Raw genomic sequence first — 15,798 nt, 5'->3', positions numbered from 1 at the left:
CACTAAGAAATAGTAACTGAGAGTGGAAATACTGATTTTTCAACCAAACAAATGTGGATTTTCGTGGCTTTAAAAATGTGTAAAAGAAACAACCAGCGGTGTATATGCTTCAAAAAAAACCTACAGATAACTAATTTTCCCCTCAAAAGTAATCACATTATTTAAATTGTAGTACATGAAGGGGTGTACTCATAAACTAGACTGGGCAAGGTCTTCTTTTGAATTATGGTAGATAACATATGTGGTGTAATTTATAACATGTTATCAAAAATACTTAGTAAATCTGAACTTCTCAGACAATGAAACACTATATAGTAAACTTGAATTCATTCTCACAGAAGCAAAGTAGAGGCAAGAAAGTGTTTCAGGTTCCATACAATTTTCATTTTTTATCTATGAACTCGATGAAGGCATCAGCAGAACTGTTAGAAAAGTTGCTGATGCCATTATGTTGATATAAAAAAATACATTACTGTAATCCAGAGCTACTTTGCATCTAGAAGAGTAACTTTTCACCAATCCTGAAAAAAGATTAATCATTGCCTAAGGGTCTTCTAATGAAAATTTCCAATGAAAGTTTCGATTTCTCCTGACAGAAGATATTTTCGGTCAACTATTATATATTTGAGTTAGCTATGCATCTGTTCTATTTTGGATATTATTCACTAAACATATCTGTGCTAGTTAATTTTACCTGGAATTTTCGTCAAGAAAAAGTTTCATTTTGCGGTGAGAAAATGGCTTAATTGGAAAGTAAGTTCTGTTTATTTGTATGTAGAGAAACTAATTGTCATTTAAGCCACATCTGTTAAATTATTTATCATTGTTTAATTCATTGATTATTTATAATTTTATGCTTGATAGTATGGTTCTGAGCAAAACTGGGGCTTACTTTGCACCCCACGCAAAAATTCATTTACAGCAACTCCAAAGCAGTTTTTTTACTTTGTTTCAGGCTAAATTTAGCTCAGTACCAATCCTATTATGTTCGAAATAAATATTGCTTGTCTCATGTTTTTTTGATAAAATACAGTACTCTTGATAATCTGGTACGTCCAGTAATCCAACATTTTTAGGCCAGGTTTTTTTGAGCATAGAAGAGGAAAACATGTCACATGTCTTTGCACGGAAGTTTATATTATTTAAATGGGTCGCAGTGAGTGATGAGGAACCACCCCATTCCAGTAATCCTGTAATTTTGGTAATGTGGCACATCCTGGTCTGATATGTGCAGATTAGCGAGAGGTTTATCATAATATCAAATTCAATTTATATTAGTTGCTTTTCTTACATATTATATGAGATGAGTACTTTTGTGACTTTTGATCATTTTTCCCACTAAAGACCAAAAAAATCCCTTTCCTGTCAGTTTCCCGTAGTACTATGTGGTAACACAATAAATTTTAAGTTGGTCAACAACACTCCAAAAATATTGTCTTGCCAAGAAATAATCAATTTATAAGGTGGTGCAAAACAACCAGCTCTTATGGGTTACTTTGCACCAATTTTGAAAAATTTATAAGAACTGGAAAAAAAATGTGCTGGCTTTTTATAGCAACAGGTCTGTTCTCACCTCTTAGAATATATCAACATCATTTTCAAAAAATCATTTTACATATTTTCTATGCATAGAATGAGTTTTTCCTAATACACTCTCAAAAATGATGCAAAGTAGCCCTGCATTACAAGGTATCTTCAGAATATTTATAAGAAGTAAATAGTGCCTATTTATATGCTTGTCTCAAAAAAGTTATCAAGTCTTATCTTTTACAAATGAATCCTAGAAGCCTTTTTTTATGAGCAAGTTTTAGCATGCTATAAGAGAAATGAAGACACTGTTCAAACTTACCATCAATGTCTGTCAGAGTTTTGTGGTTGCCAGAATCAGACATATTTTCTTGCATATTTATAGGAAATTTATTAGCTAACCATGTCAACAAAGCAGGTTCTAAATAAATAGCTGTACCTTCCATGCTACTCATCACAGTACAAGGACCTAGAATTAAAGATAATGCTGTTATTAGCAGTAGAGGGTTGGGGCAAATAGTGATTTAGCCGAATACCGAATATTCAGCTAATGCAAGATTTATTGAAAGACTGGTTATTTGTGAAGATTACAAGGAAGAAAATTCTTATCACTGCCCCCCCCCCCCCCACAGGGATATGAACCTCTGTCTCTCGCTTGCCAGACGAGTGCTCTACTATCTAAGCTATGGAAGCAGATAGAATATTTCAACCTTGGAGCATATATATATATATATGTTGAAAGGCACCGTACATGGACAGCATCAACAATCAACTAATAGCTCATGAATGACATTGGCCAACCAGATGGCCACTACAAGATTCATTGAAAGACTGGTTATTTGTGGAGATGAAGATTATTCGTGTCCCCCATGAGGGTAGTGATGAATTTTCTTCCTTGTAATCTTCATCTCTACAAATAATCATATTGGTCCATTATTAGACAAAGTTTTTCATTTTTACCACATTTTATATTCTTGGGGTACATTTGGATGGTATTTATATTATTGCTTTTAAATAACATAAGATGGTATAAATGGTTTTTTTTCAAAAAGTCTCATAAAAGTGGCCAGAATATATATATTTTTTTCATATGAAGTATCTTAGTTATTTAAAGTTATATACAAAAGCCAAAATTTCTCATTCTTACAACATTTTCTAACCTTTGCCTACATTCTGATGCTCTATATCTTAAGCAAATTCATGAATAAGGATTGCATCACACATCTAAATGTAGTGGTGTATTATCTCACAGGTTTCTTTTTCCCTTCACAAAGAAGCAGCTACAGTAGTGACACCATCATGCTAGGGGCAGGTGGTTCTATAATCCAATAAAGACACCAGCTGTCCTTAAAGGACAAAGACTAGTGTACTAGTTGTTACATTACCTCACATACATTTTCATTTTCTTTCCCATAAGAAGTAGCACATATCTTACTGTATATCTCCCAGTTTTAATATTCAATAGTTATTTTTTTATACTTTCACTGTTAGGCCCAGTTAATTAGGGTTCTACTGCATAGTAGTAATAACAGATTTATGAAAAATAATCAGCTATATACAGGGTGATTATAATTTAATAATAATAATGTGATCAGCATGTATTCTCAAGAGATCATTACAATCTGTCCAGGGAATTTGTTAGTGTTAGTAGACATCCATGCCCAACCCGGGATTCGAACCCCGACCTGCACAGTCAGAAGCTAGCTCCCTAACCACTGGACTGGCAGGCGGCAAAAAAAGGCATTAAAGTTTTGATTCCAAAACTATAAAATAAGTACTGGTCAGAATGACTTGAAAATTTACATGGATATTCCTGAAGCAATGGAAATTTCTTTCGCAAAAGGAAAAAAAAGTGCAAGTAGTGCAAAATGTGCAAGTAGATGATGCTGTACTTGGCCAGCAGTATAATCTATTTTGTGCAACCACATTCATTTCAGAACTTCCACAGCACATCAGTGTGTGGATAGAACAACTTCTATCAAGATACACATTGCAATACCAGCAAAGCAGTTGCTGAAGACCCATTCTGACAATAACAGGATGGCATGATACCTTGTTGGCCGTCAGTTCACTTGACCTTAACCCTTACAACTTCTGGCTGTGGGGGGTACCTCAAAATGTTATGAACAGTGGTCAAATTGCAAGCTTCAGCACATCCCCTATATGTTAGAAGTTCCTCAGGAGTATTAACGGGAGGGGGGTTTGGTTCAATAAAGGTGAATTGCAAGCGCATCCACATCACGATGGCATACTCTGATCTGTTGTTGAACAAGAATTTTTGTGCTTTCATCTCATAGCCAGAACACAGTGGATAACATATTTAACATTTCTTGAGTAAGTTATAGTTATTTGTTCAATTACTTCACTTTTTTGTGATGTTTCCATGAATTATGAAATCCTGCAATGCTATAATTGAGTTATCATTTTGCCATGACTGGCTATTGTTTCCATTCTGCACGAAATTCCCCATGTGTTGATGTCAATAATTTTACATTTTTAAGTATTTTTTTACCTTTACCAAATAAAATTTGATTTCTTCAGGAATATTCATGTCAATTTTCAAGTCATTCTGACAATCGTTCTTTTTTTTACAGTGTTTTGAAATCAGAACCTGTTGTAATCACCCTGTACATCGTAAATCATCGCTAATTAATCGGCATCATTTATGCTTCATTAAATACATTAACATTAAAAGAATTTTTTTTCAAACACAAAGTAATCCATTGAATTAAGAAAAAAATAATTAAATTGCAAAAGTTGGTTTTTGTTAAAATTTAAGAAATATTTATTGATCAATTAAATAATATGGGAATAGTGTTAATTTTTACATTAATAAACATTTAAAATTATTAGAAGTTTGAATGATTTTTCAGAAATATTATTGTTTTTAATTTTAATACTATTTAAAAGAAAAAAAAATGGTTTAAACCAGAAAAAAACCCGGTTTAAACAAAAAAAAACAGGTTTTTTGGTTTTTTACCAACCCTGATTTAATATGACATTTAAATTTTTATAAATTTCTGAAGACTTTTCTTGGCGTATTGAAGATGACAGGGGGAGAGGTGCAAATAGTTTGTGTCCAAAGGGGTCTGCTTCTGCTGCCTCTTTAAGATTTGCTCTAAAATCAGGCAAAACATTATCATTAAACAAGTTGAGCTTTCGTCTTCAAAGGGCCGCTGGCTCTGTAAACTTTTTTAGTCCCATGGAAATGTTTGGCTAGATGCGTGGGGTGATGCTTAGACGAGAAACACGCCACACTGAACAGGAGAACAAAAATTAGCAACGCTGTTAAGTAAGCACGGCAAAGAAATACGAGGCAACCGACAGCAACCAAGACAAATTTTTTATGAAAAACATTGAAAAACAAAACATGAAAAAAAAAACTGACGATAACCAAAGTTAAAGAAAACCAGGGTATTACTGTAGTTTAGATATGTATCCAACACCCATATTTTTTCTGCCACCTCACTGGGAATTTTGTCTGTTGTGGCCTTTATATTTGTATAAACCTCTCTTTGTAGGTATGAGCAGGACAAAAAAAAATTCCCATAAAAAAGGGGTGACCATTAATAAGGGGCTTTAAATACATACTTTTATTATACAAGGGGAAATTGCTATTTGGCTATAAAAGAGGGGTGACCGCATCTGAGGGGTGTCTATTAAGAGGAGTTTTACTGTAATAAAATTATATATTTTATCATTAAGATAAAAACATATGAAGCATTTACCTCTTTTTAATTAGTATAACACAGAACTTTTATATGAGCATGGAAATTTACATACAAAAGAGTTCCAAATAATTTTCTAAACATTTATGAGACTACGGCAGGTTGACCATATCAAAAAATTAAAAAAATTGAAAGGGATGAATGAAAATAGGCAAGTCTGGAATGGGTCTTAAGAAGGGCAAGAAATTTTTCTTCAATTAATCGCACAAAAACTAATTCAATTACCAATATAAATAATTACTCATTCAATTAATGATTTGTTGACAAAGCACTGATTTGGTATTAATCAGAATTATTTGACAGAAAAATATTCTGAATGAACGAATGAATGATGATGCTGGGATTAGGAGTGTCAGGTATGAAAAGCAGAGACAAAGCTGTTTTTTTCCCCATAAGAGGCCGTTTAAGTATTACATCATCATCGATTGGGGGGGGGGGTTTCGGATTTGCTGACTTTTGATGACACGGGGGGAGGGGGGGGGGTTTGGATAATGCTTACATCATCAACCACCCTTTATGAAAATATGAGTTGGATTCAGAGGGGTAGAGCTGATGACGAAATTTTGCTGCCAGGGGGGGGGGAGGGGGGTCAAAAATGGCTAAAAATTTGCTTACGTAATACTTGAACGGCCCCTAAAGCCTGGAATACACATACTACTAGGTGGCATGAAAAAGCATACCACTTTTGAGCATATGCAATCAATTATTAGTTTGGAAGCTTATTGGTGGCATTTGGTCATCCATTCTAAGAATTGGTGTGTAAGAAACACATTAGGAATTGATCTTAGAATGCAACCATGTGATTGTTAAATGTAATTCTTAGGGTCACGTGACAATGTGCAGGTCAACTGATCAATCAGCACCTAGCTAAAGGGACCAACCTAATTTATTTAAATTCCAACCCAATTCATTTATAACTGATGTATATAAAAATGTAGGGGAAGAAATTTCCTTTCAGGTTATATTTATGTTTATATTAATATCATACTCTTTGTGGTGTTTATTTAGCTGCAAAGTAGAAGGGCAAATATGATACACTTTTTAACAACTGTTTATACTACAGATTATGTTTGTTGATCAGCTGATTCTATATACACACTGTTTTTATTTGTGCTTTGGTTAATTTATTCTAGTTAGGATTTTTAAGTGTTTTAAGACCTTTCAGGCTTACATTTCTTGTTTCAGATTAGGCCTAATTGAAGATTTATTCTGGCTAAATTAAATGAAATTGGTGTTACTAAAAGGTGTATACACACCACTTTTTAGCAACTTTCAAGCAATTTGTACTATAAAATAGTGAACAAATATGTCAAAAAAACTACCACATGAGCAAAAACTTACTTATGTGGTTGCGCAAATCTTGGCTCATGGGGTATCATTATAAAATTTTATTTTCAAAAATATATATACATTAGCATATTTAGCTCTTTACTGTTTAACAGTTGCACAAATACAATGAATAATTTGAAATACTCAATATTGTTTATATTTTTAACCAGATTCTGAAGAACAAAGGGATTTACAGAAAACCAACTTCATTCAATTTGCTTCTTAAATGCAGTAATATTTGAAAACTGATGACTAGGCATAAGCATGACCTGATAATAGACGCCAGAGGTTTTCCTATAGGGATTTAGGTCTGAGCACTGAGCTCTTAGGTCTGGGATTTAGATCATAGGCTATTGCTGGCCATTCCCATACAAGTACCTGATTGACACTAAACCAGTGAATGTAGATGAGTGAAAGGGCATTGTCCTGTTAAAACAACCAATAATATACCCCTAATCATGCACGCATCTAGAAGTAGAGATGTTTCATAGTCTCTGGACTTTCGTCACCTATACAGAAAACAATACCAGTTTTTCCGTTGAATCCAAACGCTCTCCACATCATGACATATCTACGACTTTGCTACCAGCTGTAAGAAGTATATGGTTTGTGTCCAAGTTCATGCAAGTAATAAGCCCAGAAATCAGGTCTATCTAGATTGTTTTTCTGTCACTGAAAATATCATAGACCTATTCATTCTTCCTATTCATGTGCTTTTTGTGGTCCTAGTAAATCAATCATATTTGTGGTGTTAGTTTAGAAGAAGCTTTATGTTGCGTGTTTTTTAATACATGCCGATTGCTGGACTGCAGGTGATGATGAACAGTTTTGTTATAGGAATTGATAGCTTTGTGAAATGTGCAAAAAAATTCTTTGCTAAACATAAATTTCTCTAACCATCTGAGCCAAACTCATTTTCAGTCTACCAAGCTTCAATCTTGCTTCAACATTACCACTTTTAGATAATATATGTCCAATCTTCTATGCTCTGTTATCTTTGTAACATTTCTGACAGCCACACATCCAGACTTCAAACACCAGATTTTAGCCACATCCGTCATTGTGTAATGAACACTGCGAGACATAATAAAAATTACTACTTGCATTACAAGCTTTCTACTGTGCATTTATACTCTTTTAATGATCATGGCATAACAGCCATTTTAAAATAAGCAAATTTTGTGATTTCCTGCTTTGCAAGACTCTTCAAATCAAGTCTATATATCGCCTTGGCATAATACCCAGGAAAGATCTATTTCTTGATGTGTTGGGCTGAGAAAAACCCTCTAACTCTTTTCACCATCCCACCTGGAAGCCATTTGCTGAAGTTAAGAGAGGCTACTTATATATATATATGCCTCTACTTCAACCCCCTCACACTACAGTGTGTGAAATAAGGAAGGCAAGATCGTGTCTCCAATGGTGCACATGGCAAGCCATACTGGAAGAGATCTCAACAATGGGATGAGTCTGGTGACGGAGTTCTGGTGTTCATTCATTCAGTGGTGTATATGGTAGCACACTTGTCTAGTTTGCAAAAGGACATGGGTTCGATTCCCAGTGGAAACCAGATGACTTTTCTTTCAGAGTTCACCTCAGCATAATACCCAGAAAAGGCCTATTTCCTTAACGTCTATATATGTTTGAGGTAGGTTGTTTGTAATTTTTATCAATTCAGTTCTTGAGCAAAATTCTGTTTAACTATTGCGTAATGACCTTATCGGCATGCGATTCATCTCTAAAACATAATTCATTAAATAAAATATATAATAAATAATAATTCATGTTAAATGTTTGATTTGTTGTTTAAGAAAGATGATATATTAAAAGACATTGTTTAAGTGAATAGATGATATCTATTTTTCAGACATGAGACAGGCTACTTTATCCATTATCTAAAGTACAAGTAAGCTTGCCCAATTATATAATAAATCTAGTAGCTGTGATCATAAAAATGACCAATTACCAAACTTTACCTTCTGCCAAATTTCTTGGAATATGCAGCAAAAACTTGAACCAATAACCTGGCAATTTATTTGAGTCATTAGTATCACATCCTTCAGAGAAAAATGTTTGTCCGCTAGGTATATTTCTAATAAATTCTGGACCTTGAATAATGACAGAAGAATGATCTGAAAATGAAACAAAACACAAAAAAATATGTTACTAGAAAACTGAAACAGAAAAAAACATTGATACTCATGATATACAATAACATGTTGGGGTAAATCAAGAAGCTATGAAGCTATCCATACTTAGAATAAGACAACCATACATATATTTTACGGGCATTTTATAATATTTTATCATGTATATATATTGTTTCTAGCTTTTTTAATTGGGTTGCTGTATTTTTGAAGTATATGACATCCATATTTGTTATGGGCATCTTTTTCTCAGCCACCTCGTTGGGCATTTTGCCTATTGTGGCTTTGTATTTGAGAAAAAAGTATCAGAAGGGTAATATAGGATTAGTGTTCAAAATGAAGAAACTAACTAAAATTTATCAAAACAAGATTTAATGAGCATATGCCAATTAAAAATCAGAATTTCGTAGTTTGTTTTAATAGTTGATAATGGTGGTTGTGTCATAATCTATCTACAACAGTCACAGATGCAATCTTCCTTCTCTGCCCCAAAACAGTCAAGGTGGAACTATAAAGAACAGAAAAACAATTTTTCCCAGACCTCTATTTTTCTACCTTTTGAAAACTTCCCATCTTAAAGGCATATTCTGTATTGCCTTTATTTGATACAGTAGATGGTACAAAGCCCAACTCAGGTGATACTTATACAGCAGAACTTGACTAATTCAAATTTTTGGATAATATTTTACAAACCAACTTTGAATGTTAAAATCACTTGTTTAATTTGAATTTTTTTAAATACTTTGGCCACCCTCACTGTTGGCATATCCACCCCTATCAATTCACTGTTGTCAAGCATCAATTTTAGCCATTGTCCCAGCCGCTGTGGTGGTCGAGTGGTTATAGTGACGGACTCACGATGCGAGGATCCGGGTTCGAACCCCACAGTGGTGGTCGGCTGAAGTTGGTTTTCTGTGGTTCCCAACTTCAAGGCGCGAATGCGAGCCGATCTCCCCGTTAAAAAAAGTCTCGCCACAGAGAGCAACAGGCCTACAACATTACAAAATATTCAATCATTACACTTCACTCACAATTTGAAGTATAGATGGCAGCACTGAAATATCATACACAACACTAGCTACACACTCAGACTGTTAGGTGTACACACTCACTTTGTTCCAGACTCTGCCACGAAGCTGGGCTGGAATAGATCTCGGCAACGGAATAAGTCCGGTGGCAGAGACCCTGGCGTTCATTCATTCAGCCATTGTCCCAGTTAAGGTGTGTGTTGGGGCAAATTTATTATCTATGTACATAATACAAACATAACAGGGGGGTGCTGCTAAGCATGGTCCTGAATCCAATGTGGTGGTTAAAGTTGGAGGGGAAGAACATTACGATTTTAGTATCAGCAAAAAATGGTAGACAGTTTAGAAAAATTCTACAAGCATCCGGACTTTGCTTCTCTTAAAAAATTGTTTAAACAGTAAATGAAGTTCAATAAGGCAAATAAAAGTTCAAAAACTCTGAAGTAATTTTGAAACTCAATGAGTGTCATTTTTTTTACCTTAACTTGTGACTTGAGTAGCAGTGCAAACATTATTTCTGCTGGGAAACATGTAAAGAAATGTAGGGCCGATCCTCAAGATGATTGCATGTGTTACGACAATTTAATAAAAACATGAGTACTTTTGACAAAAAGATATTACTTTTCTTGCCTAAAACATATCAAAGAAAGATATTCTGGATATTAGTGCAGAGATGAACTTTGGAAAGAAAAATTGTTTGTCCCCCACCAGAGGAATAAATAATATTTAGAAAATTTCTTTCTTTGATATGCGGTAGAACAGAAAAGTAACATCTTTCTCTACTGTCATCATATGTGGGACATGTCTATGTTTACTCCATAAGAGAAGTTATATATTTTTCTCTGGTTTATTTGATAATGCTTGCCGGATTGCAAGAAGACCTGGGATCATTTCCTGGTGGATACAAACAACTTTTCTTTAATAAGTTCATCCAGTTTGCACTGGATTTATAGTTTAGCAAATCAATAAAAAAATACTGATGTTGATAAGAAACTGGCAAAACCCCAAGATCTAAATTCGTAAGAAGTTTATCTGTTCTGAATGAATTTCCAACAAAAGTGTTCATGCTTGGTTGACCAGTGAGCTATTTCAAATATGAACTGTAAGTATAAGAAAAATTTAAAATGTTGATTTGTAAAAATTTTTAGTGTTTTTTAAATTTAATGCCCATTTTAACATTGCTCAGCCAACGTGCACATTAGGGTATACATACCACTCAATGTAGATGATGTTGTTAAGTTTATGGATCAAGTTGTAACATTCAAAATCAGATATTTTTATCATTAAAAGTAAGGAAAATACCAGAAAATGCAAATTGTAATACATTAATGAAAGTATATCTTCTTGATACCATGAGAAATGATAAGAAAAATTTTGAAAACGGTTTCATAACTAATTCATGAACTTTTTCTGTAAATCAGGCTTTAAGCATGGACAAGAAATTCTAGAGTCACTGATTCCAGAACAGTGGAATAATGTAACAGCTAAAGTAAATTATATTAATCCTATGTGAATATCAATGATTAAATTGAAATTTGAAGTCATTCATGGATCTGGTATAGATGAATTGGATAATTTGAATTCTTTTTATAATTTGAAATTTTTTGCAGTGAACTTTGGACTTTGAATTAACCAAATTCAACTGTAGTATTACATGTAACCTAACACAGAAACATTTGAAACAAAAGCGTCCCATGTAACTGGAAAGAATTGCTAGCTAAAATATGAGCCTGGCTTAATAAAATGAAACTCTCGTATTGTACACTGTGCTTAGTTTTAAATTATTAGGTGCTCTTCCAATAATTAATATATACTTTTGAAAACTTGTCTGAGTAAATCCCTGGAAATTGAAAAACAAATTTCTTTCTATAGGAGACTTAATGATGGTGACAATCGAATGATACTGAACATAGAGCATCGTGGGGGAGGGGAGGCATTTCAAAGTAGTTTAACACTGTTTTTACTCAACAACTTATACCTGAAAGCAGAGTAAACCTGGTATCTCATATTAACTGACAGAATAGTCAGGTAATAAGTAATATGGACCAAATTTCCTATATTTTTAGACTAACAAATGAAAAAATACCAATAACACCAGTTATTTTGGAATAAGTGGTATACTTGAAAGAAAAGCATCAAAGCAATTTTGTTCCATATAACTGCTACATTGGTACCTTTTCACTATAAACTTCAAGTTTTCATTCTGAGTGGTGCAGTGGTAAAATGCTTGTCTTCCACCATGAAGGTTACCGTCAGAATTCATGAGTTCGAACTGGGGAAAGAACATAGAAAACAAGTTCTTTACCTTCAGAGCCTGGGGTATATTGCCTATTGATATATATAAATAGATAACGTCTTCATTTCCCACCCAACAGCGAAGGTCGTAAATTGCTGTATGTAAAATAGTATCATTTGGTGTAAGGGGGGACAACTTCAGGTTGTGGTGTCACAGGGAATTTTTCTCCAACAGGGTTGTAAATAAATGGAATAGCTTACCACCAGGTGTCGTGAAATCTACCACAATTGACATGTTTAAAAAGAAATACAATATTTATACTGCGATGAATTGAGAAGCTATCCACATCCACTTAGATAAGTCAACCATAATTTTTATGGGCAGTGTATTATACTAGTTATTTTTACTTTTTTTAGTGATAATTACTCTTACTTTGGGTTGCTATATTTTAGATATACTTGATTTCATGGGAATCTTTTTCAACCACCTCATTGGGCATTTTGCTTGTTAACTCTTAAAGAAAGTTTTCAGATCTAAAACTGTTTTAAATCAAAGTCACATTGAAAAGTGAATTACACAAAAATATGTAAATACATTAGTTTAAGTATTATAAATAGATAAAATATATCAAGAATGTATACCACAATCTTCCAATTTCATAAGAATCGATGACACAGATCCTTGATTGATTGAAGCATACTGACTCTCAGTAAAAAAATATTTAATCCCACAAGTTTCAAACTGGATTTGAGAAGCATCTAAAAAGTGATACAAGTTAAATGAAAACTAGCCAATAACTATAGATGCATTTCAACAGTATATCACATTTTGAACGATGCAGTTTGTCTGAAAAATTTAAACAATATAGATTTTTAATTGTTTCATGGATTGTTTCCAAGTTTTTATTTATTTACACAGCCATTACTTGCCTGTGTAAAAATCAAGCATATTCTACACATATAAATCTTCAAATTTAACAAGAAATAAATTATGCAAATAGCATTCAAAATACCTGAAAGAGAAAATTCAGAGGCAAAGCTGAAGCAGATTTATTTGAACAGCACTTTTTTATATCGACTGTCAATAAATACGATAATTAAACTAACCATGTTGTTTGTGTAACTAAAAAATACTTATAAATTAGCTAAAAAAATCAGAATTTTTAATTAAATATTTTGTAAAATCTTAATTTTAATTACTTCACTTAAAAGATAATTTTATAATTGAAAAGCTTCAAAACATTAACTTTCTCATTAACACACTTCACACCTATAAACACAATCTAAGACAGGAATGGCCGACCCATTATACATCATGGTAGTAAGAGTAGCAAACTAAAAGTTTTTAATTAAAATTGTCAAGATGTTGCAAGCTATTGGAAGCTTTCTCTTGTGCATCATCATATCACTTGCTAAAACCCTTTAGGCTAGAAAGACAAGTCTGAGAAATTCCTGAGAAAATTTTTTCAAGAATTTTGAATTTCACAAAATTTTTTTAAAAGATAGCAGATGTATCAACATTTTTTCTAAAAAAACATGACCAACAACCCCTTCCACTTCTCAACATTTGACCATTGGTGATAAAGATATTTTTATCAAAGTAGCAAAATTTTCATGTGCTGACTATATGCTCACTTGGATTTTAGTCTGGAAATTATGGTTTTTAACTTGCAGCAGACTTTTCTTCAATTAATTATTATCAATTGTCATTTTGTTTTACTCCATATGCAATTCACATTTTGATAAATTTAAGGACAACATTTCTGAATATGTAAGGCTCTATCAAGCTCATTACTACAAAAATAATACTTATAAACATTTGAGTTTGAGAGAGAAATTGGATTATAGGTAACATATTAATAAGCAAACAAAAACATTGATAGAAGAAAATACATTTGATGTCACATTTTTCTTCTTACTTTATGTACAGTAGGACCCAGATTATCCAAGCCAATGTAGATCAGACCTAACTAAAATAACTGAAGCCTCAAATAATACAGACTTTATAGAGAATAAATAAAGACACAAATGGAGGAAATTAAATCTATTTAAAAGTTATTACTGTATATTGAAATAAAAATATCACATGTGAATACAGTATAAAATTACATAAGGTACTACAATGTATTCACAGTTTATGACATTTTGAAGATTATACAGTATTTTAAAAATCATGTTTCAACTTCTGTCATCAATCGCTTTAAAATACTTCAGGAAGCAGCATGATGCTCAACAGCAACTGGTTCAAAATGCTTGTTTAGTCCAAGCTTACTTTTCTCATAATATCCCCTCCTCAGAAAAAATAAATTGCTATCACTTCCATAGCTACAAAGACCCACAAGATCCCATTTTGTATCTCTGTAGCCTCTACTACCCACCATATTCACTTTGTCTTCACCATCAAGAGGCAACATCACATATTTTTGGAAACACTGGTCCAAGTCTCTACCTTCATAAGCCGTACAGCTTTTCTTATATTCTGAGGCATCTGTGAACATGTTTGTCACAATGCAAGGCATTTCAAAATTGCATTTCAATTCACAATTCATTTTACTGCTCCTAATTTTTATAATCAATTCATGAAAAGTACCCGAGGTAACTCAAACCTCAGTAAATTGAGGCTTAGATAATTGAGATCCTCTTATATATGAATATCATCACTTGGCCAATCAAGTAAAAAATTAGAATTCTGTTACTATTTTCATACTTCATTTTGCTATGTTTCCCGAATATTTAATGTGGGTTTTATATGAAATTAGGTTTAAAACTCAAAATTAAACAATGAATTCAGAGCTGAATTACTTGCAAACTAATTACACAATAGAATACAAAAAGGTATACCTTTATCATTGTCTTTGAAAATCAAGGATTGATTTTCAAAATTAAAATCTTTAGATGTCCAAGACAGATATATGTACATGAGTGCGAGAAATTGTTTTCCCTGCAAACAAAAATGTAACAAACTACAAGCGAGTTTCAATTTTTTCAATGGAAAATTTCTTTGGTTTATCCAATACTTTGGACAGTTTAAAGACTCCATTTTCAATGAAAGGGTCATAGGTGGAATGATCATCCCACCAAAGCAATGATCTTGCTTCAGAAGTAGAGCTTTCATATTTTGTACCTAGAAAATTTTAAAACCAATGTAATTATGAACTTTTCAAATCATAAGTTTTATAATAATAGAAAATTAGCAAACTAACTGTTTGAAGAAATATGCATAGACAGTTTGCTATATTACGTACTTAAAATTTATGTTATAACTTTGAAACCAACAAATCATCACTGTTCCTCTTTTCACACCATGGTCATTTTATGCACATAAAATGATTATTTAGACTGATAGGTACTGTTTGAATGTGATATCAAATAGCTGCTTATATACTTCTATGCCCAATTCAGTATTCAAACTGTGATCCTGTTGAACCGAAGTTTAGTGTGCTAACCATATAGCCAGGTAGCATTAAAATTTCAGCTTTTGAAAGATTAAAAAAAGTGTAGTCAAACTCTGTCAAAGTGAATATAACTTATACCTAACATCTGGACATAATAGAAGAAATTAGGTCCAATTTGATTGGAATGGTATCACAGAAAATGTGGAAAATTCATGAATTACACAAAACCATAAACTTTTGGTTTTTAAGCATCTTATTTATACCTGCCTTGTGTGGCAGAAGAAGGGAGGCATCCAGTGCGATTCTTGGTGATATTTTCTGAAAGAAAATTATAATATCTGTTTGGCTGTTTCTTCTTTATTTCAGTATATTTCTTAGAATATGGTGACAAGGCTACCTCTACCAATTT

At 32.9% G+C, this 15,798-nt stretch overlaps 1 protein-coding gene across 1 annotated transcript in view; it reads right to left on the bottom strand.

The window, feature by feature from the left end:
• Vps13B (vacuolar protein sorting 13B) overlaps nucleotides 1-15,798 on the bottom strand; it is a gene marked incomplete at its 5' end in the record, with an annotated part of 141,729 nt that overhangs the window by 65,995 nt on the left and 59,936 nt on the right. Inside the window, 4 exons of the mRNA XM_089253989.1 lie at nucleotides 1,850-1,996; nucleotides 8,561-8,716; nucleotides 12,637-12,753; nucleotides 14,836-15,118. Of these exons, the coding sequence (XP_089110115.1) occupies nucleotides 1,850-1,996; nucleotides 8,561-8,716; nucleotides 12,637-12,753; nucleotides 14,836-15,118 (703 nt within the window). The remainder of the gene's footprint in view (nucleotides 1-1,849; nucleotides 1,997-8,560; nucleotides 8,717-12,636; nucleotides 12,754-14,835; nucleotides 15,119-15,798) is intronic.

This window comes from Pholcus phalangioides, unplaced genomic scaffold (genome assembly GCF_987345545.1).
Source record: "Pholcus phalangioides strain wild (caught in Gottingen) unplaced genomic scaffold, Ppha-v1.0 ptg000039l_1, whole genome shotgun sequence".
Classification (NCBI taxonomy): Eukaryota; Metazoa; Arthropoda; class Arachnida; order Araneae; family Pholcidae; genus Pholcus; species Pholcus phalangioides.
Note: the sequence above shows the minus strand (reverse complement) of the source record. Positions and strands in the feature narration are given on the sequence as shown.